Source organism: Pongo abelii, chromosome 9 (assembly GCF_028885655.2).
Source record: "Pongo abelii isolate AG06213 chromosome 9, NHGRI_mPonAbe1-v2.0_pri, whole genome shotgun sequence".
Taxonomy (NCBI): Eukaryota; Metazoa; Chordata; class Mammalia; order Primates; family Hominidae; genus Pongo; species Pongo abelii.
Genome location: NC_071994.2, coordinates 87,773,886 through 87,797,220, shown reverse-complemented (window position 1 = coordinate 87,797,220; position 23,335 = coordinate 87,773,886). Strand labels below are relative to the sequence as shown.

Sequence of the window (23,335 nt, the reverse complement as noted above, 5' to 3'; positions counted from 1 at the left end):
TAGTGCCCCTGAGGCAATAAAGTAGGGAACCAGTTATCTGTGGAATGAGAAAAAAGGAAATGGGAAAATTTAGGTAGAAAAAAGTTTTAATATCTCAAAGTACCAATCTCCCACGTGTAAAATAGAGGTTACTTGCCTTCGTATGATGATGCCACCAGAAGATCCTGTGAAAATCATGTAATCCTTCTGAACTTATTTCCTTTTAAAAAAGGGATTTAATGCTTTTTTCCCCCTTACTATATACTGTTTCTTTTTCTCATCAAATATGATAATGTACGTGAACTTCACTTTTACAAAGCTAGTTAGTGATGGAATTAGGACCAGAAGCTTGTCTGATGCTTTCCTTTTTACTGTGTGAGTGTGGTAGTCTTTGAACAAGTGAATGGCATCATAGTGCAGCAGAGGAGAGCCCAGGATTGGAATCTAGCTTTTACCATCAGTTGGCTACATTAAGAAAATCAACAGATAGAGCTTCAAATTTTTCCTGTTAAAAGTTAAGTGTACTACTAATACCTCTTAGGATTATTGTAAGGATCAAATCAAGATACCTAGACCATATAAAAATTATTTTGTAGATAAGAAACTGCTGTACAAATGCTTATCATCTGAATGCATTTTTTTTTAGGGGGGTGGGTGGGTTCAAGGAGGAGAAATGTCAGAGTCTCCTTCCATCAGTGATTTGGATTCAGCTTCCTGGTCAGCTTCTGGAACAAGCCTGTCCAGATACGGCAATGATGCATTTGATCACAGATAGGAGATGCCATGCGTGTATGTGTCTTTTTTTTAAAAAAAAGGTTATAACATTTCTTATTAATATTATTTCTCCTCCAAAGATGCTAAAGTAATTTGTAAATCATCTAATATATACAAAATGACTGCAGTCTTCAGGTCTGCTTTAAGTCTGGCCATACATATTCTTCACTATTTAAATTCCAAATTTTGTTTATTTATTTATTTTTCTAGATAAATAAATCTGGAATGATGCAAAAATCAGTATTTAGCTGAAGATACAATTTTTAATCTTTTTTTTGAGATGGAGTCTCGCTCTGTTGCCCAGGCTGGAGTGCAGTGGCATGATCTCAGCTCACTGCAACCTCTGCTTTCTGGGTTCAAGCGATTCTCCTGCCTCAGCCTCCTGAGTAGCTGGGATTACAGGCACCCACCCCATGCCCAGCTAATTTTTGTATTTTTAGTAGAGATGGGGTTTTGCCATGTTGCCCAGGGTGGTCTCGAACTCCTGAGCTCAAAGTGATCCATCTGCCTCGGCCTCCCAAAGTACTGGGATTACAAGTGTGAGCCGCATGCTCGGCCAATTTGTTATTTTCTTACTTTCTATTTATTGCTGCTTAGCCTTGCACATTCTCTAACCTTCTCCTTTAACAAGTTTACAGAAAATTTGAAAGCATGGCTTGTTTGAAAGGAGAGATATAAATTTACCATTTTATACTATTAATAATATCTTCTTGTTTCAACAGGGAAAATAACCTGATCAACAGGTGTTTGTTGAAGTATATTCAAACAATTCTTTTTTAGGGACGGTAAAGTATAATTGCAGAGAATAATTATAGAAGAAAGAAGCATTGTGATCCTTTCCTAGTAAGTCAAGTTTCAATATGGCATAATGCTTTTTATGGGCTTTGGTGGCAAATAGATGAGCATTTGCATCGTGGTTCCAGCACTTACTGTTATGTAGCCTTGGGCAAATGTACTCTATTTCCCTCAGTCTAAAATTTCCCCATTTGTGAAAATGTATATAGTAGTAGTTCTTAGGATTCTTTTGAAGATTAAATAAGGTGATCAGTGCAGAATGCCTAGCATTGTTACACAAATGCTAGCTAATATTATTAGTAATAAAATGACACCTTTGTGGTATCACCTTGAACTGTACATTTGTTTTATTTATTTGGAGATGGAGTTGCACTCTCGTTGCCCAGGCTGGAGTGCAATGGCACCATTTTGGCTCAGTGCAACCTCTGCCTCCCTGGTTCAAGCTGTTCTTCTACCTCAGCCTCCTGAGTAGCTGGGATTACAGGCATGGACCTCCATGCTCAGCTAATTTTGTATTTTTAGTAGAAATGGGGTTTCTCCATGTTGGTCAGGCTGGTCTCGAACTCCTGACCTCAGGTGATCTGCCTGCCTCAGCGTCCTAAAGTGCTGGGATTACAGGCATGAGCTACCATGCCCAGCCGAACCATACATTATAATGTTAATTTAAAAAAAAAAAACCTGGTTCAAGACTAACTTTTCTATTGCTATTCATTACTTTATTACTTTCTCATGAGTATCCTTGATTTTTAAAAAAGCCATAACATCAACAATAAGAATTAATCATATGTGAATACTTCTTAGTGAAATACTTTTGTGTCTGGAATGGGTGGATTCTGTCTCGCTGACTTCAGGAATGAAGCCACCGATACTCGTGGTGAGTGTTACAGTTCTTTAAGATGGTGTGTCCAGAGTTTGTTCCTTCTGATGTTCAGATGTGTCCAGAGTTTCTTCCTTCTGGTGGGTTCATGGTCTTGCTGACTTCAGGAGTGAAGCTGCAGACCTTCGCGGTGTGTGTTACAGCTCTTAAAGGCGGCATGTCCGGAGTTGTTCATTCCTCCTGGTGGGTTTGTGGTCTTGCTGACTTCAGGAGTGAAGCTGCAGACCTTCACAGTGTGTGTTACAGCTCATAAAGGTGGCGCAGACCTAAAGAGTGAGCAGCAGCAAGATTTATTGCAAAGAGCGAAAGAACAAAGCTTCTACAGTGTGGAAGGGGACCCCAGCAGATTGCTGCTGCTGGCTCGGGCAGCATGCTTTTATTCCCTTATTTGACCCCACCCACATCCTGCTGATTGTTCCATTTTACAGAGCGCTGCTTGGTCTCTTTTACAGAGTGCTGATTGGTCAGTTTTACAGAGTGCTGATTGGTCCGTTTTTATCAAGTGCCGATTGGTGCGTTTCCAAACCTTTAGCTGGACACAGAGCACTGATTGGTGCATTTACAATCCTTTAGCTAGACACAGAGCACTGACTGGTGCATTTACAATCCTTTAGCTATACAGAAAAGTTCTCCAAGTCCCCACCCAACACAGAAGCCCAGCCGGCTTCACCTCTCAATCCCACCTCTAAACAGGACACCCCAACTGCTGTTGGGAATTTGGCCGATGACCGCTGTAGCTACTTTCTGCTGGATGGGGTGAAGAAGGGGCCCTGCAGTTGTAGTGTCCTACAGAGGGTAACTCTGTAGGCCAGTGAAAGGGCTGGTGGGTCAGTCCAGGGGTCCTCAGTAGAAGTTGCTGTTGAGCTCATTTAGGGTTCCATTTGTAAGACCATCTGTAGCTTGATGGCCTCGATTCTAGAGGAAACACATTTGACAAGCAGGCTAAAAATACAGGGCCCAAAGGTGAGTAACAGCAAGATGGCTGCCATGGGACCTAGAAAGGGGAGGAGCCATATCGCCCAACTCTAGAGGTTGGTATGAGTTTGAAAGGCGTTTTCTGATTTCAGAAGCCTTTTCCTATAAACGCCCAACGGCATCTCATACTATCCCTGACTGGTTAGTATAAAAACAACACTCTTCCCCTGAGAAGGTGCAGAGTCCTCCTTTCTCAGCAGTGAGGAAGTCTAGGCCTTGGTGGTTTTGGAGAGTCACTGCTGCCAAAGGGTCTGTTAGGGATTGTAGTTACTATCCTTACTGGATAGATTTTGTTATTTCTTGCAGACTGAGAATTCCTTTGAGAGTGTGTGGTAGTAGGATAATGAAGTACATAAACCTGCTATTCCAGTTTCTGTAGCAGTAGCCATTCCTAACCCTATAAGTAGGGGTATTAGTTGTATGGCTCTGTGCTGATGGACTTGAGCTTTGAGGGGTACTGATAAGGTCTGATTTTCATAAGATTAGAAGTTAGGACAATATATGTTACAGTGTAAACTTTTAGCAAACTTTACTTTTGTTGAAAACCTTGTAAGTTTGGGATTTCAATTATTCTTTGCTTTAGTAAGACCTCGTTCAGTCCATATTAACTTAAAATTGGTATAGATGGCTCCTTCCTGATTCTGTAAGTACTTTAAAGTTTGGCTGAGTGCAAACAGCTTGCACATTTGAGCACACCAATTATTAGGCAATTTTCCTAACTCTGCTTATACAAGAGTTTCCTCACTGAATATCCATTGTGTCTTTTTTTCCTTACTCGCCTGGGAGGAACCATCTATCATCCTTTCCTGAAGGGAGTTCCTCCTAGGTCTGGTCAGACCTTTGTATGATAATTAGTTAAGATTTAGATCCCTTGTTAGGAAACCTGCTGGGTTAAGGATTTTTGATAGGAAGGCTATGGGTTCTCAGTGGCCTCAGTGCTTTTGGGCTATGCCCTTGTTTACACTGACAACAAGGTGGTATTGGAGTGTTATAGGGTTACAGAGAAGACCTTCAATTATCAATCATAGGTTTTAAATTTACCCTGACTTTTAAAGGAATAGGGTACACAGTTTTTTCTTTACTACTTCTATCTCTTTCTCTCTCTTTGACTCCTTTGTCTCTTCCTCTCTTTCCTTCTCCTTTGACTTTCAGTCTCTTCCTCTCTGTCTCTCTCTTTGACTTCCTATATTTCTTTTTCTCTCTATATCTCTGTCTCTTCCTCTCTCTCTCTCTGCTAGTCTTTCCCTGCCTCTGCCAGCCACTTATGCTGCTGTTTTCCCCTCTCATTCCCCTTTTTGATGGCTTGACAGTGTAAGACTGCCACCTCCTTGGGTTTTTGCACTGAGTGCAATAACTCCATGATTTCCTTGTGGTATTTAATGGGGGTTCCCCCAGAGGTTAGGAACTCCTTTTCTTTCCATATTGCAGCATGGGCATGTAGGATTAGATAAGCATACCTGCTATCTGTATACACATTTATTCTTTTTCCCTTTCCCAGTTATAAGGCTTGGGTAAGTGCCACTAGTTCTGTTAACTGGGCACTGGTCCCTGGGGGAAGAGGCTTACTTTCAAGTACGGTTACATCATTAACTGTGGCATAACCTGCCCTTTGTATCCTATTCTCCACAAATGAACTTCCATCAGTCTAAGTGGACTTCTAAGAGATCATCTCGGGTGGCATAAGTTTGGACTATAAGTTTGGCAGTCATACTGATTGGTTCCCCATCCTCTGGGAGAAAAGTGGCAGGGTCGAGGGCCGTGCACATAGGTATTTGAAGCACCGGTCCCTCAAGGAGCAGTGCCTGGTATCTAAGTACGTGGTTGTCTGATAGCCATAAACTTCCTTTGGCACCTAGTATGCCATTTACGTCATGAGTAGTCCAGACAGTGAGATCCTTTCCTTGTATTATCTTGATAGCCTCTGACACTAAGATGGCCACCGCCACAACTACCCTTAAACAGTGAGGCCAGCCTTTTGCCACTACATCAATTTCCTTACTTAGGTGTGCCACTGGTTGTGGGGTCATCCCATGAGTCTGAGTAAGGACTCCAAGAGCTATCCCTGCTCTCTCTGTGACATATAGAGAAAAGTTTTATCCTGTGGGAAGGCTTAAAGCTGGAGTTGTACTAGGGCCTGCTTTAAGGTTTTGAAGGCTGTTTCTGCCCCTGGTTCTCATTCTACTAGATGAGTATTTGCCCTCTGGGTCTCCTTGATTATAGAGTGGTCTGGCCATCTCGCTGTATCTGGGGATCCATAGTCGGCAAAAGCCCGTGATTCCAAGGAACCCCTGCAACTGTTTTAATGTCTTAGGGTGATGATAAGCCAGTATAGGCTGTATTCATTCCTTGCTGAGGGCCCTGGCCTCTCTGGCTAAGATTAAGCCTAGGTATTTGACCTCTGTAGGCAAAGCTGGGCCTTTGACCTAGATGCCTTGTACCCTTGATTAGCTAGAAAGTTCAAGAGATCTAGAGTAGCCTGTTGGCATGAGGCTTCCAAACTGGTAGCCAAAGGTAAATCATCCACATACTGAAGGACCAGAGTGCCTGGACTTGAGAAGTGGCCTCGATCTTGGGCCAGTGCCTGACCAAACAGGTGAGGGCTATCCCTAAACCCGTGGGGGCAAGATCGTCTGTGTAAGTTGGGATGTGTGGTCTGTGGGATCCTCAAAGGCAAAGAGAAACTGGGAGTCAGAGTGCAGGGGAATACAGAAGAAGGCATCCTTGAGGTCCAGAACAGTGAACCATTCTGCTTCCTCTGATATTTGAGAGAGCAGGGTATAGGGTTGGGTACAACTGGATATAGAGGAATTACTGCCTTATTGATGAGTCCAACATCTTGCACTAGTCTCCACTGACCATTCGGTTTTTGTACTCCTAGAATTGGGGTGTTGCAGTTACTGCTGCATTTCCTTACTAAGCCTTGAGCTTTTAAATATTTAACAATATCTTGTAATCCTTTATGAGCTTCAGGCCTTAAGGGATGTTGCCTTTGATAAGGAAAAGTGGTGGGATCTTTTAGCCTGATTTGGACTGGACGGGCATTTTTTGTCCTTCCAAATTATCCTTCCACTGCCCAGACTTCAGGGTTGATTCCCTCCTCAAGTAGGGGAACAACAAATGGGTAACTTGTTCCCCATATTCATGTAGATAATAACTCCAGCTTTGGCTAATATATCCCTCCCTAATAAGGGTGTGGGACTTTCAGGCATAACAAGAAAGGCATGTGAAAAGAGCAAAGTCTCCCAATTACAACTGAGGAGGTGGGAGAAATACCTGGTTACAGACTGTCCCAGGATTCCCCGGATGGTAACGGACCTTGAGGACAGTTGTCTGGGACAGGAGATTAACACTGAGAAGGCTGTGCCAGTGTCCAGGAGGAAGTCAATTTCCTGGCCCTCAATGGTTAAACGTACCCGGGGCTCAGTGAGGGTGATGACATGAGCTGGTGCTTGCCCCAGGCACCCTCAGTCCTGTTGTTGGGTCTTCTGATTGGGGGTTACTGGCCCAGAGAACCTCTGCACTCTGTGGCAGTGCACCTTCCAGTGATTGCCTCAGCATAGCAGACATGGACGAGGGGGCGGCTTGTTTCTCATTGGACAATCTTTTTTAAAGTGTCCTTGTAAACCACACTGATAACAAGCCCTACCAAGTGATTGGCTTGCTCCATTTTCTGACCTCTTTGAACCACCAAAGTTTGTTTGTCTGAGGGCCATGACTAAGGCTGTGGTCTTTCTCTGATCTTGCTTTTCCTTTGGGCCTGTTCCTCTTGGTCTCTATTATAGAACACTGAGGTTGCCAGGTTTAATAATGCCTCCAGATTTTGTTCAGGGCCCAGGGCTCGCTTTTGGAGCTTTCTCCTGATATCTGCAGCTGATTGGGTAATAAATGTATCTTTTAGAATCAATTGACCCCACAGTGAGTTGAGTGACAGGGGAGTATATTTTCTTAAGACCTCCCGTAGCCACTTGAGGAAGGCAGAAGGATTTTCTTCCTTTCCCTGAGTTATGGTGGACATCATTGAATAATTCATGGGCTTTTTCCTAATTCTCCTTAGTCCTTCTAGAACACAGGTCAACAGATGTTTATGACTCCAGTCCCCATGATCTGAGTCAGGGTCACAGTGGGGATCCATACTGGGGATGGCTTGCTGGCCAGTAGGGAATTTGTCCCTTTCCTCAGCTGTCATTCTATCATTTACTTGACTGTGATACCAGGTATCTCCAAACTCTCATGCTGCAGCTAAAGCCACATTCTTTTCATTAAAGGCCAGGGTTTGAGCTAACAATAGCATGACATCTCTCCAAGAGAGATTGAAGGTTTACCCTAGACCCTGTAGGACATCTATGTACCTATCAGGACCATCTGAAAACTTCACCAGGTCTGCCTTGATCTGCTTTAAATCAGAGAGGGAGAAGGGTTCAAGTACCTGGGTGGGGCCAAATTCACCATGCCCTACAGCTTGAAGGGGACATAATCGACAGCCTGGGGTGTTTTGTGGTCCTTTGGAGATTTCTTTGCTTATTTCCTTCTGGGCCAGGGAGATTAGAGGAGGCTTATCCTTAATAGGAAGGGGAGCTGTAGGGAGGCTAGGATACGAGGGTAAGCTGAAAGGTCCTCCTGTGGGATGTAAATTGCAAGCTTTACATAGTTGTGTATTCTCCTTCAATGAAAAGAAAGCATGGACATAAGGTATTTCACTCCATTTGCCCTCCATCTTACAGAAAAGGTCAGACTGCAGGATAGTATTGTAATTTATACTTCCCTCAGGTGGCCATTTTTCCCCATCAGAGAGAGAATAATGGGGCCAGACCATAGTGCAGAAAAAAATGAGCCACCTGTTTTTCAGGGTTTGTGGGTCAAATTGGTCCCAATGGCTTAGGATGCATTTCAAGGGTGAGCCTTTTGATGCCTGAGTGTTTCCCATCTGAAAGACAAAACCGAAAGACAAAACCGCCCATGGTTTTGGTTTGTTTCTCCCCATGCCCAAGAACCCACAATGGTCCCTGGACCCTGCTGATCAGAATAGTTGTGCTCACCGCCACAGCAGCAGAAACACTAGTTTTCCTCCTAGACCACAAGGAGGACTGAGGAAGGTCGGATTTAGTGGCCCTTACTGATGCATTCTCAAAAACCTGCACCCTTGCCTGTCCTCCTAGACCACAAAGAGGACCGAGAAAAATCCAATTTAGTCACTCTTACTGACACGTTGTCGAAAACTTGTTAGAGTCCTAAGCATTCTTCTGTTAGTATTGGGATTTTACCCCGTCCTATCAAGATGTTATGCCCCAAAAATTAAGTGGAGGGCCATACCCTGAGGGAGGGGAGGGATCTCCAGAACTGGAAGACTGATGCCTTTTATCTTCACTTATATGAATACGAAGGATACAATTTCTGAGGCTTCCCATATCCTAGCTTTAGGAATAGCCTTTGTTAGGCCTGCTTATCTGAGGAGGGATCCTAAAATTCCAGATAGTCTCCCCTATGACGGGGCTTTGGGCAAAAATTATGTCTTTTTGATTGGTGAGCCCAGGTGCCAAAAGAAGGTAACAGAGTCCTGGAGTTTATACTAGAAATCATTCTTATAGGAGAAACTAGAAAAGCACCCGAGAGAGCGAGTGGTTTTTATAAGTGGGACTAGCCTTGGAGAAGAGAGGTGAGAGGAGGTTTATCTGGCAAGTATTAGGACCCAGGGGGCAAGGGTCAAGATAGATGGGTGAGTCTCGCTTGGGCGACATGCCTTTGAGAGTTCCTCTCATGGCTGCAGGGTCAACCAACTTGTTGTCAGGGCCCTGGGGCTGAATGGCTTTCCCCTCTGTCAACCCTTGGCTTAGCCCAGAAGTACAGGAAATGCAGAAGCTGGTTCCAGGCAAATCAATGCTCCCAGCTCTGAAGAGTTGGGGTTTGTTAGAGAGCCCTTTCCCAGAAAGCCTGACACCCGTGTCTTTAGACCAGCGGCTGCACTAGTCGCTTTTAACTGGCCAATAGGTGTCTGGTATTTAGCCCCTGAATTCTAAGGAAAAATAGGACAGAATAGCAAGCAAAAGGGGTCCAGTGGTACTCACCACTTGGCGATAGGTGATAATCTCACCGCTTGGCGATAGTTGATGGTCCCTTCATGGTCGCCGAAATGTGTCCAGAATTGGTGGGTTCTTTGTCTCTCTGACTTCAAGAATGAAGCCGTGGACCCTCGTGGTGAGTGTTACAGTTCTTAAAGATGGTGTGTCCAGAGTTTGTTCCTTCTGATGTTCGGATGTGTCCGGAGTTTCTTCCTTCTGGTGAGTTCATGGTCTTGCTGACTTTAGGAGTGAAGCTGCAGACCTTTGCGGTGAGTGTTACAGCTCTTAATGGTGGTGCTTCCGGAGTTATTCATTCCTCCTGGTGGGTTTATGGTCTTGCTGACTTCAGGAGTGAAGCCGCAGACCTTCACAGTGAGTGTTATAGCTCATAAAGGTGGCGCAGACCCAAAGAGTGAGCAGCAGCAAGACTTATTGTGAAGAGCAAAAGAACAAATCTTCCACAGTGTGGAAGGGGACCCAAGCAGGTTGCTGCTGCTGGCTCGGGTGGCCTGCTTTTATTCCCTTATTTGGCACCACCCACATCCTAAAGATTGGTCCATTTTAGAGAGAGCTGCTTGGTCCATTTTATAGAGTGCTGATTGGTCTGTTTTACAGAGTGCGGATTGATCCGTTTTTACCGAGTGCTGATTGGTGCATTTACAAACCTTTAGCTAGACACAGAGCACTGATTGGTGCATTTACAATCCTTTAGTTAGACAGAAAAGTTCTCCAAGTCCCCACCTGACCCAGAAGCCAGCCAGCTTCACCTCTCACTTTCATTTTCTAGTCCTAATGTCTAATAAGTAATGATAAAATTGTGACCATTCAATTTTGTATGTATTTATTTAAAATATGAAAAATGTCTAATTGTTATTGCTTGTTTTAATGGATACATATCATACTATAGTTAATAGTTCTAAATCTAAAAAATGGTCATATTCCCCTTCAGTTAAAAATCTTCCATGGCTTGTCATTCTCCCCTTAGTATAAGGCCAAACTTGTTAACATTGTACATATGCCATCAACTTAATTCTCTACTCCCATGGTACCTGGTACCTTATGATACCATTCTTTTTTTTTTCTTTGAGACAGAATCTCTGTCTGTCACCCATGCTGGAGTGCAGTGGCATGATCTCAGCTCACTGCAACCTCCGCCTCCTGGGTTCAAGTGATTTCCTGCCTCAGCCTCCCAAGTAGCTGGGATTACAGGCACCTGCCACCATGCCTAGCTAATTTTTGTATTTTTAGTAGAGACGGGGTTTCACCACGTTGGTCAGGCTGGTCTCGATCTCCTGACCTCAGGTGATCTGCCCGCCTCTGCATCCCAAAGTGCTGGTATTACAGGCGTGAGCCACTGCTCCCGGCCGTGATAGCATTCTTATACTCTGTTTTAATCTTTCACTTTTTTGGAATTTCTTAGTTAATTATCTTTATTTTGAGACTAAAATCTCTGTGAGGGTAGACTATTACCTTTTTTGTTCAGTACTGTGTTCCCAGTGTCTGGAATGTAGTAAGATAGTCAATAAATACTTGATTAATGGCTGAAATAACCTTTTTCTCTACCAGACTTATAAAGGTAGGACCATTTTTATTTATATGTTGCAAATACAAATTAAAAGACTAAATGTGAACATTTGTGATTCAACATTTAACCGTAGATTCTAAAATTCAGTACGATTTATGTCTGATTGGTCAAGTTTTATTTTATTTTTTCTGTAAAAATATGCTCACCTCCATTTCTGGAGGATTAAGGGTGGTATTGTGGAGAGAACACTGTACTTGGAATCAAAACCTTTTGGATTAAGCTCCAAATCTGTTGTTTAGTAGCTCTGTGATCTTGGACAAGCCACTCTGAATTTCAGTTTCATGTAAAATAGGTATGACTTCTCAGTGGTGAGAATCAGATAAGATAATGCATTTAAAAGTTCTTTTTAAACTGTAAAAATGTTGAATAGATTTATGTAAAATAATTTCACTATTCTAAATGCTTTACTTTCCAAAATTTGCCCATTAAATTCACCTTTTCTCTATTATACTTTGATCTGAGTTTTCCTAATGATACCACTGTATGTTCTGTAATTCTTCATTTTTTAAGCCATGGCAAATGATTTTATGTATCATCATTTTCTTTTCTCTAAAAGTTCATTTGTTAGCATTATTGCCAATCACTGATTCAAATTTAAATTACCTGTCCCAAATTATTTATAACTTTCTGGTGATGCTATTCTTAGACCATGTACAATATAGAGTTGAACCTTAATTAACAGACACATGATTACCTACAGTTATAATTATGTAACATTCACTATCCCTTGGTTGCATATTTCATGCAGAAATTTCTTATTTTAAAAAGTGATTCTCCCTTCCCCCCCATTTTCTCCTGTGCCTGCCCTCAAGTAATCCAAATTTAATTTTTTTTTTTCTGTAGACTCAGGAGTCATGTGAAGGTAGAGTTTAATGAAGAAAACAGGAGAATTGAGGCAATTTAGGTGAAAAATTCTCCACTTGGTTATTTGAACATCAATTAAAATATGAATCTTGACTTGCTTGGATAATTATCTCAACTTCCCACTTTATTCAATTTATGGAGATTAGGTTAGAGATTTTTAATTTGTATGAAAAGGTCCTTGCCATTTGTCTCATTTGTTTAATTTGTCATTTTTAGATTACCTTCAAACTTTCATTAACCAGAAATAAGGATTTGAGTAGAGAGAGTTGAAGAGCATAATAGAATTGACTCCAGGTGATGATCATTCTCAATAATCAAAAGAAGCATAAAAGGGCAGCCACAATTCCAGCCCTAGATGCTGGTGTGTGAAAGCCTAACTTAGAGACTTGATTATATATGACCTTTTAAAAATATTTTAGCATTTTCATTTATGTGTCAAATTTTTATCCTACAGAGGTGAGAGGCATAGTAAGCTCTGCTGGTTTAGAAAACATCTAGCTGTTTAGAATCAATACAGTATTTTCCCTTTATAGTTATTGAATAAATACATGCTAAATGAGTGAGTGAAATTCCCCTTACTTATCTAATTATATTTGTAGATGTGATTGTGGGAATATTGTTAATACATTTTTGAGAATTGCTCTTTATTTTACTTATTTACTTAGAGACAGGGCATTTTACTTATTTATTTAGAGACAGGGTCTCACTCTGTAGCCCAGGCTGGAGTGCAGTAGCAGGATGGTGGCCCACTGAAGCCTCAAACTCCTGGGCTTAAATGATCCTCCCATCTCAGCCTTCTGAGTAGCTGGGACTGCAGACATGCACCACCACACCTGGCTAATTTAAAAATTTTGTTGTAGAGAAAGGGTTTTGCTGTGTTGCCCAGGCTGGTCTCGAACTCCCGGCCTCAAGCCATCCTTCCACCTCGGCCACCCAAAGTGCTGGAATTATAGGTGTGAGCCACCGTGCCTGTCCAAGAATTGCCGTTTAAAAGAATAAACGACTAAGGTAATACCTACAACAATGCCACAGAAGCTTAAAAAAAAGGCTTTAGTTATAATTGTATTAAAAAAAAAGAGAAAAGAAAAAGGTGCTCAGCACTTAGTAGGTTTCCCAAAAAATGTCGGCAGACTTTAATGAGGAAATGAAAAAGACTAAAGCTTTGGGCACTAGAGGTAATCACATGATTAGAGCCCACAGATACATATAAGTACAGAGAGAGGTATAGTATAATTACTGTATTGTTGATCACCTACAATGGTAAGTAAAGTAACTATTTATATTTGTAAATAGTGAGTAGGGATGGGTTAGAAAGTGAGCCACCATCATTTCGGGGAAACTGCTGATTAATTGTTGACAAAATGGGGATTAAAATATTTGTCCTTGATTCAGAGTTGTTAAAACATTATACAAGTAAAGTGTGAAATCATTTTTAAAAATTAAAGTTTATGCAAATATATTAGCACACATTTATATCACCATTCTTTGTTAATATAAATTGGAGTGAGCTCTCTGTTCATCCAGATTTATTTCTATATTTCTAATCTTACTAGATAGAACACAAGTTACACAATGTCCTCCTCCATCTCTTATTGCCCAATTGAAATTCTCATTTCTTTCAAGGGGATAAGCTTGAAGTTTGCTATGTTATATAGGAGTATTAGGGAAGGCCTTACTACTAAGATGGTATATGAGCAGAGATATAAAAGAAGTGAAGGAGCAAGCTTTATGGATACCTGAGAGAAGAGTGTTATAGGCAGAATCACAAGTATAGAGGCCATGATATAGGAGAGTTCTTGGTATATTTGAGAAAGAGCAGAGATACTGTGGTTGTAGTAGATTGAGCAAGAAGAGAGGTCTAAGAGCTGAAGTCAGAGAGGTGGGCCTTTGCTCTGAGTGGGATGGGGAGACACTGGAGGGTTTGAGTTGAGGAATGATGTAATCTAGTTGATGACTTGAAAGGATATTGTTGGCTATTGTGTTTAGAAAAGACTATAGGCCAGCCTGGGCAACATAGTGAGACCTCATCTCTACAAAAAAATCAGAAATCAAAAAATGATTCGGGAGGATCACTGGAGCCTGGGAGGTTGATGCTGAAATGTGCAGTGATTGCCCCACTGCACTCCCATCTGGGTGACAGAGAGAGACCCTGCTTAAAAGAAAACAAAAAACAAAACAAACAAACAAAGACAGAAAGAAAAAAGAAAAAAAGAGAAAAGACTGTAGGAGGGCAAAGGTGACAGCGTGTAAACTAGTAGAACATTATTGCAGTAATGTAGGGGATAGATGATGATGGGTTGTGCCAGGGTGGTAGTACTGGAGGTAGGGAGAAGTGATGGGATTCTGCATATAATTTGATGTTGGAGCCCACAGGATTTACTGATGGATAGATGTAGAGAATTAGAGAAAAGAATGAATGCTGACTTCAGGAATTTGGGCCTGAATAATTGGAAGGATGAAAGATGGAGATACATTCGAGGAGAAGCAGATTGAGGGTGGGTGGATAAGATCTGGAGTTCAGTTTTGACAAGTGAAGTTTGAGATGCTTATTAGACATCCAAATGGAAATGTTGAGCATTCAGTTGGATATGAGTCTGGAATTCAGAGGAAAGTTCTGAGCTACAGATATAAATTTCGAAGTCTTGAGGGTGCTGATAATATTTAAAGCTAGGGAATTAGATAATATCAAGGAAACTGGGTAAGATTATCCAGCGAGTAAGATTAAAGAAAAGAAGTCTTACCATGTTTAGAGGTAGTCTAAACATCTTAAGCCCTCATTGAGAAATTAGGAGGAACTAATAAATGTGATTGAGAAAGGGCATCCATGAAGTAGGAAGACAATCTGGGAGAGAGTGCTGCCCTGGAAATAATGGTGTGCTGGAGACAGCTCATGTCAGCTTGCAAGAGCTTATCATTAAATTTTCAGCAAATTTGCAAGAAAATACAGCCATTTAAAAAATGTTAAAGCCGGGCACGGTGGCTCATACATGTAATCCCAGTGCTTTGGGAGGCCGAGGTGGGTGGATCACAAGGTCAAGAGATCAAGACCATCCTGGCCAACGTGGTGAAACCCTGTCTGTACTAAAAATACACAAAATAGCTGGGTGTGGTGGCACGTGCCTGTAGTCCCAGCTACTCAGGAGGCTGAGGAAGGAGAATTGCTTGAACCTGGGAGGCGGAGGTTGCAGTGAGCCGAGATCATGCCACTGCACTCTAGCCTGGGCAACAGAGCGAGACTCCATCTCAAAAAAAAAAAAGTTAAACGCAACCACTTAAAAATTATGCATAAACTATGGGCCAGGCATGGTGGCTCATGCCTGTAATCCCAGCACTTTGGGAGGTGAAGGCAGGAGGATTGCTTGAGGTCAGGAGTTCAAGACTAACTTGGGCAATGTAGGGAGACCCCATCTCTAACAAAAATAATTACACCTAAACTTAACTAAATTATATTAAAAAGTAATAAATACTCAACAGTCATCAATTCTTAATTATTTTTCATTTTGATACCATCTCTGCTCTTGAGTTATTTGCATTGATTGTATCTGTGCGGTGGATAAGCTACATAATGGTATGCTGCTGTGCATCTTTTCTCAGATCCATGTTCAGAGACATCATGTTGGTAGCTTGAAATTGGCCATGGTGGGAATATTTAGACTTTGGAAATTGCAAATGCTACAAATTTGGGCTTGATTTATTGTTTTGCTGATAAGAAAGTGATAAAGTAAATGTTAATAATTTAAGCGCAAGTTGAAAGCATTTTGTGTCCGTTACTGTTACATTGAGATTAGTACAGAAATTGAGGAAATATTTGTCCACTATTCAAAAATTATTATCTGATTCAGGAAACAAATAACATAATTGACAGGAGTGAGGTTTTCACAAAAACTATCTTTCTTGTTTTATTTTCATTTTATTAATTAATATGACAACATAATCAAACCACATATATGTTGAAACTACTTATTCATCAGTTATAACCGTAAGTTGGCTATGAATACAAGAATTTGGTAAAAACCAATAAAAATATTATTGAGAATCAACTGACTAATGGAATTTACAGTTAAAGGTTGTATATCTTATTATTATTTGTAGACTGGTTGCTGTACATCCTTGTGTCAGTAAAATTATAACAAACTCATGTGCGTGTAGGTGCCCATGTTTTCTTTTTTATCTGAACTAGTTTTTAAATATTTACCAGCACACCTGCATGGAAGCCTAGTGAAAAAAGTGTTTTCAAGAGTGTGACAATATCAAATGATGCTTATGGGCCAAATGAGATGATTGATAATTGACCGCTGGATTTAGTAATGATGGGATGATTGAGTGGAAAAGGAAACAATTGATAATGGAACAATTTCCTTGAGTAAGCAAGAGAGGATAGATTCCAGTGCTCAAGAGAGGAGTTGACCTTAGAAACACAAATTCTTTATTCATAGTAATATAAGGGAAGGCAGACTATGTGGGTACAGTTACAGGTAAGTCAGTAGATGTTATGTTAGGAGCTTATGGAATCTGCCTTCTGATTTTCCATGTAATAGGAAGTAATACCATCAGCTGAGAATGGCCATGAGGAAGAAGAGTTGGAAGGTTCAAGAGAAAGGAGGAAATATAAAATAAATATAAGCTATTGTTATTATAATTGGTATTTAGGCTTTTTTGAAAGTGATAGATTGGAAGGGAAGGAGGGCTTTTAAAATTCAAAGACAATTATCACCTAAACACGAAGGTTGTATAACTCTAGTGACTTTTTCAAGGATGTTTTGTCTTGTGAAGGATGAAGACATTATTCAATAAGTCATAAAATAATAAGATATGGGTTAAGACTGCTGACAAATTCGTATAGGCAAAGTGGTTTAGAAGAAGAGGGAGTGGTGATTAATTTTAACCATCAGAGATGGCTTTATGGAAGAGAGAGCATTTGAGTTAGATCTAAATGAAGAGAAAGTAGGTGTTCAGTTGACTTACTTGATTATTTTCTGTGTGCTGGACATTGTGCTAGGGATTGTGCCTATATTGTCTAATTTAATCGTAACACCTGTGAAGAAACTGAAGCTCAGAGAGGTTAAGGAACTTATTAAAGGTCACACACAGCTAGTAAGTAAGATCTGGGTCATACCCAGATTTACCTAACAAGAACCCCTTTTCAAGATAGCACACTGATTCTAGGGGGTATATACAGTGGTATAGGGGAAGAAATACCAGCACAGGGAACAGTAGGAGCAAAGAAAAGTACAGAGGTGAGAAAAAGTAGAGAGAGAGAGAGAAAGAGAGAGAGGTGGAGAGAGAGAAAGTGTGCACGTGCATGCGTGTGTGTATGTGTGTGGGTGTCTGCACATGCATGTGTGTAGAGGAAAATGGAAGGGAAAAGTAAGTAATCCAGTATGACTTAGGCACTGTATGCGTGTTTGGAGAGTGTGGACTATATAGTGGGAAATAAGGCTGAAAATATTTGATCATGGGAGGGAGGCCTCAAAGGTCATGTTAAGGAAGTTGGATATTATTTTGCAGGAAGTAATCAATTTTAAGGTAAGTGTCTCTGACAAGAGAGAATTATATCTAACTTGAACACCGTGGCCAGGATTGAATTCTTTGTTTTGTTTTACAGTTAGGGATTCTTCTGGAAGACAAGACTATAGAAATAAAACTGGATTGTTGAAACTGGCCATTGAGTATAATTATTAATTTCATATGGTAGTTTATAGAAATTATGATTATCTTATTAAGTTATTTCATGTCATTAAATTAGGAACACAATTATAGAATAGTTTAATGTTAGCTTTCTATTTTGCTAAGACCATAAGATATAATAATAATATCATGTTTTTCAGATACTGACCGAGCTTTATCATTACTGGAAGAATACTGCAAAAAATTAAGGAAACCAGAGGAGCAGCTGTTGAAAAATGCGGTTAAAAAGGTGATGGGTATCTTTAAGAGCAGCTTATTCCAAGCTTTGCTAGGTATGTATTATGAAAATTATTCATCATTTTAATGGTCAGAATTGGGCTTGATAATTTGAATAATGTGGTCAAAGAACCTGATGTTAACCAAGTTTCAAACTGGGATAATTTTCTTTAATACTGGAAGGGAAGATTTGTTTTGTTTTATTTTGTTTTTTGTTTTCCTTTTTCTTATATAAGGTTAACTTAGAAAGGAATTGTTTGAAAATATAAATAAAAAGAGGTTATTGAAAGATATAAATATTGAAAGAATGTTTCGTAAAGGAAGAAAAGTTTACACAGAAGAAAACCCTGAGTAGTTTGTTATAAAACATTGAGGACAAATATGCTAACGAAGGAAGTTGTCTTCCTTCAGGGAAGGAATTGTGTAACATAAAAATGATGGTGCACATTCTACTTAGAATCAAAGTTACACTTTTACTCTCTTCTTAAAACAAAAATAAAAACATCTTTTCATCTTTCTTGCTTGTCTTAGGAAAGTTTATGATCCAGAATTGAAAAGTTTATTGATGAAAATCTCAGTGCTTTGGAATTCTTACCAATTTGTCATGAAGCTTACCATATAATGTTTAATCTTATGTTTATTCTCCTATTTATTAAAGATTGTAAAGAAAATTAAGGATATGGTTTGTTTATATATGTTTTTGCATATACATCTCTTATATTTGTGCAAATAGCTTTTAATTATTTTTTCATATTTTAGGAAGTAAAATAAGTTAACAAAATATATAAATAAATACTTTTCCCAAAAAAAACCCAACTAACTAAACAATGAAAAACCCACTCAATTATACAATATATTTTGCTGGATTTAAATAAATAACTGATTTCAAATAATTTTAAAGAAATAACTGAGTCTGCTAGATATTTTCATTGCTTTTTCATGCTGGTTATTATTGATATAAAATCAAAAAATAGGAACTTATAAGGCTTAATTATGAAAATACTTTGTTTTTATTATAAATATGTGTACTTTTTGATAAAAACTCCAACTTTATAGTTTGAATGTAATTTTAAAAATTATTCAATTTTGAAAATTTGAAAATCAGTCTATTTAATAAAAATAGAAGTGTAAAGCTTTACAGGATTATTTTGCCTGTGGATTAACTTTTAAAAAATATTTTATTGTGGCTAGGAAGAATTAATGACACAACTGTAATCATCTTAGCTGGTATTAAATAAAAACTCTAAATGGAGTCTTACAGAATTTGAATAAACCTTATATTCAACAAAGATAATATTTTTGACAACAATTTTAAACATCAAATTTTTGATTAAAATTAATAGTGATTTATTAATAGTTGATAATTAGTAAAAGGTCATTAACTAAATGGCAGTGTATCTTAACAGATTTGTATGATGTGTTTACTTAAGACTGGCTAAGTCTTTTGAGAGTTTGCATTTTTGAGAACTTGATTTAGAAAGGGTATTGTTGGATAATTTAGATAACTCTACTATATTTTTAATAATATAATCATTTGATAATGTTAACACCATTACCCAGGGAATACAATGACAAATGAGTGACAAAGAATTGTATTTTGCCATTATTTTAAGTGAATGATAAATATCTTGGCTTAATGCTAATAGTGTAGTTTGAATTCCTCTAGTAAAATTAGAGGCAACAATAATCTGTAAAAAGCTGTTATGTAAGTAATCCCAGTGCCCAGCTTTGAATGGACAGATTTACTTTGGCTGGTCTTTAAAAGTCATTTTAGGATAAACCAGAGTGCAAACAATAGAGCAACATTATACAACAAAACATAATTTTCTATTGAATTCAATGTGGGCACCTATGTACTGATCAGTAATCTATTATTATTGAATGTTTGAGTGGTCTCACTGTGCGTTTTCTTTAAGGACACAAAAGAAGAAAAGCCATGTAGACTTGTGCATCCTAGAGAAGATTTATATCTTTGTAAAGGATAGGTAGGGAGCCATTGAAATATAGGGCATTGTTATGGTCTATAATTTGCATTCTGTTTGAATTAACTCCTCCACCCCATCCTACCCTTTTTTTTCCTGTTACAAGTAATGGAAGATAGCGGTTTCACCCATTGTTCTGGTCAATACATAGCCAACACATTGAAATAGTACCTTGCGCGCCTCTCATTAGCTGTAGAAATAGAAGGGAATCATAATGTAGAAAACACAAATGGATAATAAAATACTATTACTGCAGAACATGCTGTAATATTTACATGTGACAAGGAAATCAGTCCCTCTCTCTACAGATGAAAATCATCACCCTATTTTATTTTGTTTTATTTATTTTTGAGATGGAGTCTCGCTGTGTTGCCCAGGCTGGAGTGCAGTGGCGCAATCTTGGCTCACTGCAGCCTCTGCCTCCCGGGTTCAAGCAATTCTCCTTCCTCAGCCTTCCGAGTAGCTGGGATTACAGGTGTGTGCTGCCACACCTGGCTAATTTTTTGTATTTTTTGTAGAGATGGGATTTCACCATGTTGACCAGGATGGTCTTGATTTCCTGACCTCATGATCCACCCACCTCTGCCTCCCAAAGTGCTGGGATTACATGCGTGAACCACTACACCTGGCCTTTATTTTTCAATTCTTAGTAGAGATAGGGTCTCGCTATGTTTCCCAGGCTGGTCTTGAACTCCTGGGCTCAAGTGATCCTCCCACCTCAACCTCCCAAAGTATTTGGATTATAGGCTTGAGCCACTGCCCCCAGCTGAAAAGCATCACCATAAAATGAATAATGTCGTCCTTTTGTGGTCCTTCATCATATGCTTAAAAAAATACTAGCATGTTTTAGATGGTATATTCTTTGAGGAATTCTGTGTACATAACTGTGACTGGTATTTTGTAACATAACTTTGATTATAAAAGTAACATTTATTAATTTTTGATATTTTTAAAAATAAAGTAAAATCATATAAAATTCAATGGTTAGATACATTGCTTTTATGGTAAGTAAAAAGATACCTGATAAGCATGGAGAATGAACTGTTTGATTAACTTTCTTCCTCCTTTCTTTTAGAGTCCCTGTATTATTTGTTTTGATTTTTTATTTGCCAATAACTGAGAGTAGAAAAAGTCACTTTAATTTTTTGAAAGACAGAAATTGGTGTTCATTAGTCTGCCCAAACCAAATGCAAAAAGTAAAAAAAAACCTGAAACAGCAATATGCTAGATGCTGCACATTTAGATGCTAGGCTTAGGGTGACATCTTGTGGTAATACTAAGGAAACATTTATCCAAATGAATAAAGTTTTAAGATGATTACAGCATCAACACTTTCCAGATTTTGAATATAAGAGAATTGGAATTCCATAATATTTTATGATTAATTTATGTCTCTTTGTTTAGAATAGCTAAATAAAATAATAATAATCAGTGCTCATTAATGTACCAAAACAAAACAAACCTAAAATGGCAATATACTAGAAGCTGCACATTTAGATGGAATTGGAATTCTGTGATATTTTACAAATTAATTTAGAATATGTAAACCTCTTTTATTTAGAATATATAAAACATTAAGATTTTCAAGGCACTTTTATTACGTTATTTATTCTTCAGTTAGGCGATAAAGAAGCAAGATTAATTTTTTTTTTTTTTTTTTTGAGACAGAGTCTCACTCTGTTGCCCAGGCTGGAGTGCAGTGGTGCAATATCGGCTCACTGCAACTTCTGCCTCCTGGTTCAAGCAATTCTCCTGCCTCAGCCTCCTGAGTAGATGGGATTACAGGCGTGCACCACCACTCCTGGCTAATTTTTTAATTTTTGGTAGAGATGGGCTTTAACCATGATGGTCAGACTAGTCTCGAACTCCTGACCTTGTGATCTGCCGGCCTTGGCTTCCGAAAGTGCTGGGATTACAGGCATGCACCACTGCGCTCGGCCTTGAATCATTTTTAAAAATTATTTTTGTACTTCTAAATTGACTTTTAATTTTTAAAGAGCTATATTACCACCATAATTGTTTTTGAAGACTTTAAATAAATAATATTATGGGTTAGTTAAATTTTAGATATGTAACACAAATGTTTTTTGTAACTTATTGAAAATTATGTGTTATTCTTTAGTCATTACTTATAAAGTATGGAAATAACTATAGATATATTTCACAGATTTCAACCCCTTCTAAAATCATATTAGCCTTGTTTATCTAACTTATTGCCTTATATTTCTTCCCAGTGTGTGAGGGGGAATTTTTGGGAGAGGAATTAGAGGGAAATTAGAGGAGAACAAGCAGTAAATGATACTTTTAAAAAACTCTACCTGTGGCAAAATCTTAGAAAAGGGCTTATCTTATTTAATGGAGGCAGTTAAACCTCACGTTAGACTTTGTGTTAGAATAGAGTACATTTCATTTCTGTAAATCTTAACAGAGAACCTTGTGGATTTTTGAGATTACTAGCAATAGGGCTGATACAGCAGATGTATTACATATTGGGATTTATCATCTCTTTGTTGAAGCCTTCTAACACATTCCTACTTGCTGGCAGCTTTAACTAGCCCTTTCATTGTGTCTCATAGCATTTTGTTCATATTACTAAAAAGCACTTACCACATTGCCTTATGGTAAATTGAATATACTTCTGCCCCTTTTTATTATCCCCATAATGTGGACCTTTCATAATTATAATAGACTTTTAATAGATTTTTGTTCATTTATCAACACTTCTTTTAAAAATACCAGTTATGTGTTGGACATTGTGCTATGCAATAGGGATACAACAGTAAGCTATAGAGGACAGTCAATACCTTTATGGACAAGTAGGGGAAAAGAGACATTAAATACACAATTAATTATTATTCAATTATAATGATGGTAAAAGGTCTATAAAATAAATATGTATAAGAGTTTTAGTTTGAGTAAAAAAAACCCTACATATTTTCCTGATAGTAATTCTAATGTAAAAATTTTATTTCAAAATAACATCTCTTTGAAAATATCATGGCTATTTTGGTCTTAATTATTAATCATAATGTGTATTTTTTGCCATCTGATCATAAGGAAGTGAAGGATTATTTAAATAGTGGGTGTGAAGGCCCCTACAGTTGTGTGAATTTGGAGCAACTTGGCTGTATTTATTATTCTTTTAGTTTATTTATATCTTTTTTTGTTAACCCATTTAAAGATTAATGGTGAAACAACCTGGCTGTAATCTTCAAAAACACAGATTCTCAAGATGTGGTTCTTGGACCACAGCACTAGTCACCTGTGAACTTGGTTAGAATTGCAAATTCTTAGTTCTCACCCTAGATCTACTGACTGAATAAGAAACTCTGGAAGTAGGGCTCAGCAAATGGTACTTTACTAATCCTTTCAGGTGATTCTGAGGCATGTTAAAATTTGAGAACCTATGTTCTAAATGGTTAGGTATTTGGCCATTCAAGGAAAGTAATATATTAACAGTGTGTGAATATTATTACTAAACTTGGGAGAATATGACAGTGGCATTTTTTTCCTTCTTGTGTTTTATAGGATCTGATTTAATCTT

At 38.7% G+C, this 23,335-nt stretch overlaps 1 protein-coding gene across 8 annotated transcripts in view; it reads left to right on the top strand.

Moving 5' to 3' along the window:
- Positions 1-23,335, top strand: part of DLG2 (discs large MAGUK scaffold protein 2) — a 2,173,778-nt gene that overhangs the window by 10,802 nt on the left and 2,139,641 nt on the right. For all 8 annotated transcript variants that reach the window (XR_008511650.1, XM_054526103.2, XM_054526105.2 and 5 more), the window contains one exon: positions 17,734-17,865. Coding sequence is in view for 7 of the 8 variants with exons in the window: in XM_054526103.2 (XP_054382078.1) it covers positions 17,734-17,865 (132 nt within the window). In the remaining variant the exon portion in view is untranslated. The remainder of the gene's footprint in view (positions 1-17,733; positions 17,866-23,335) is intronic.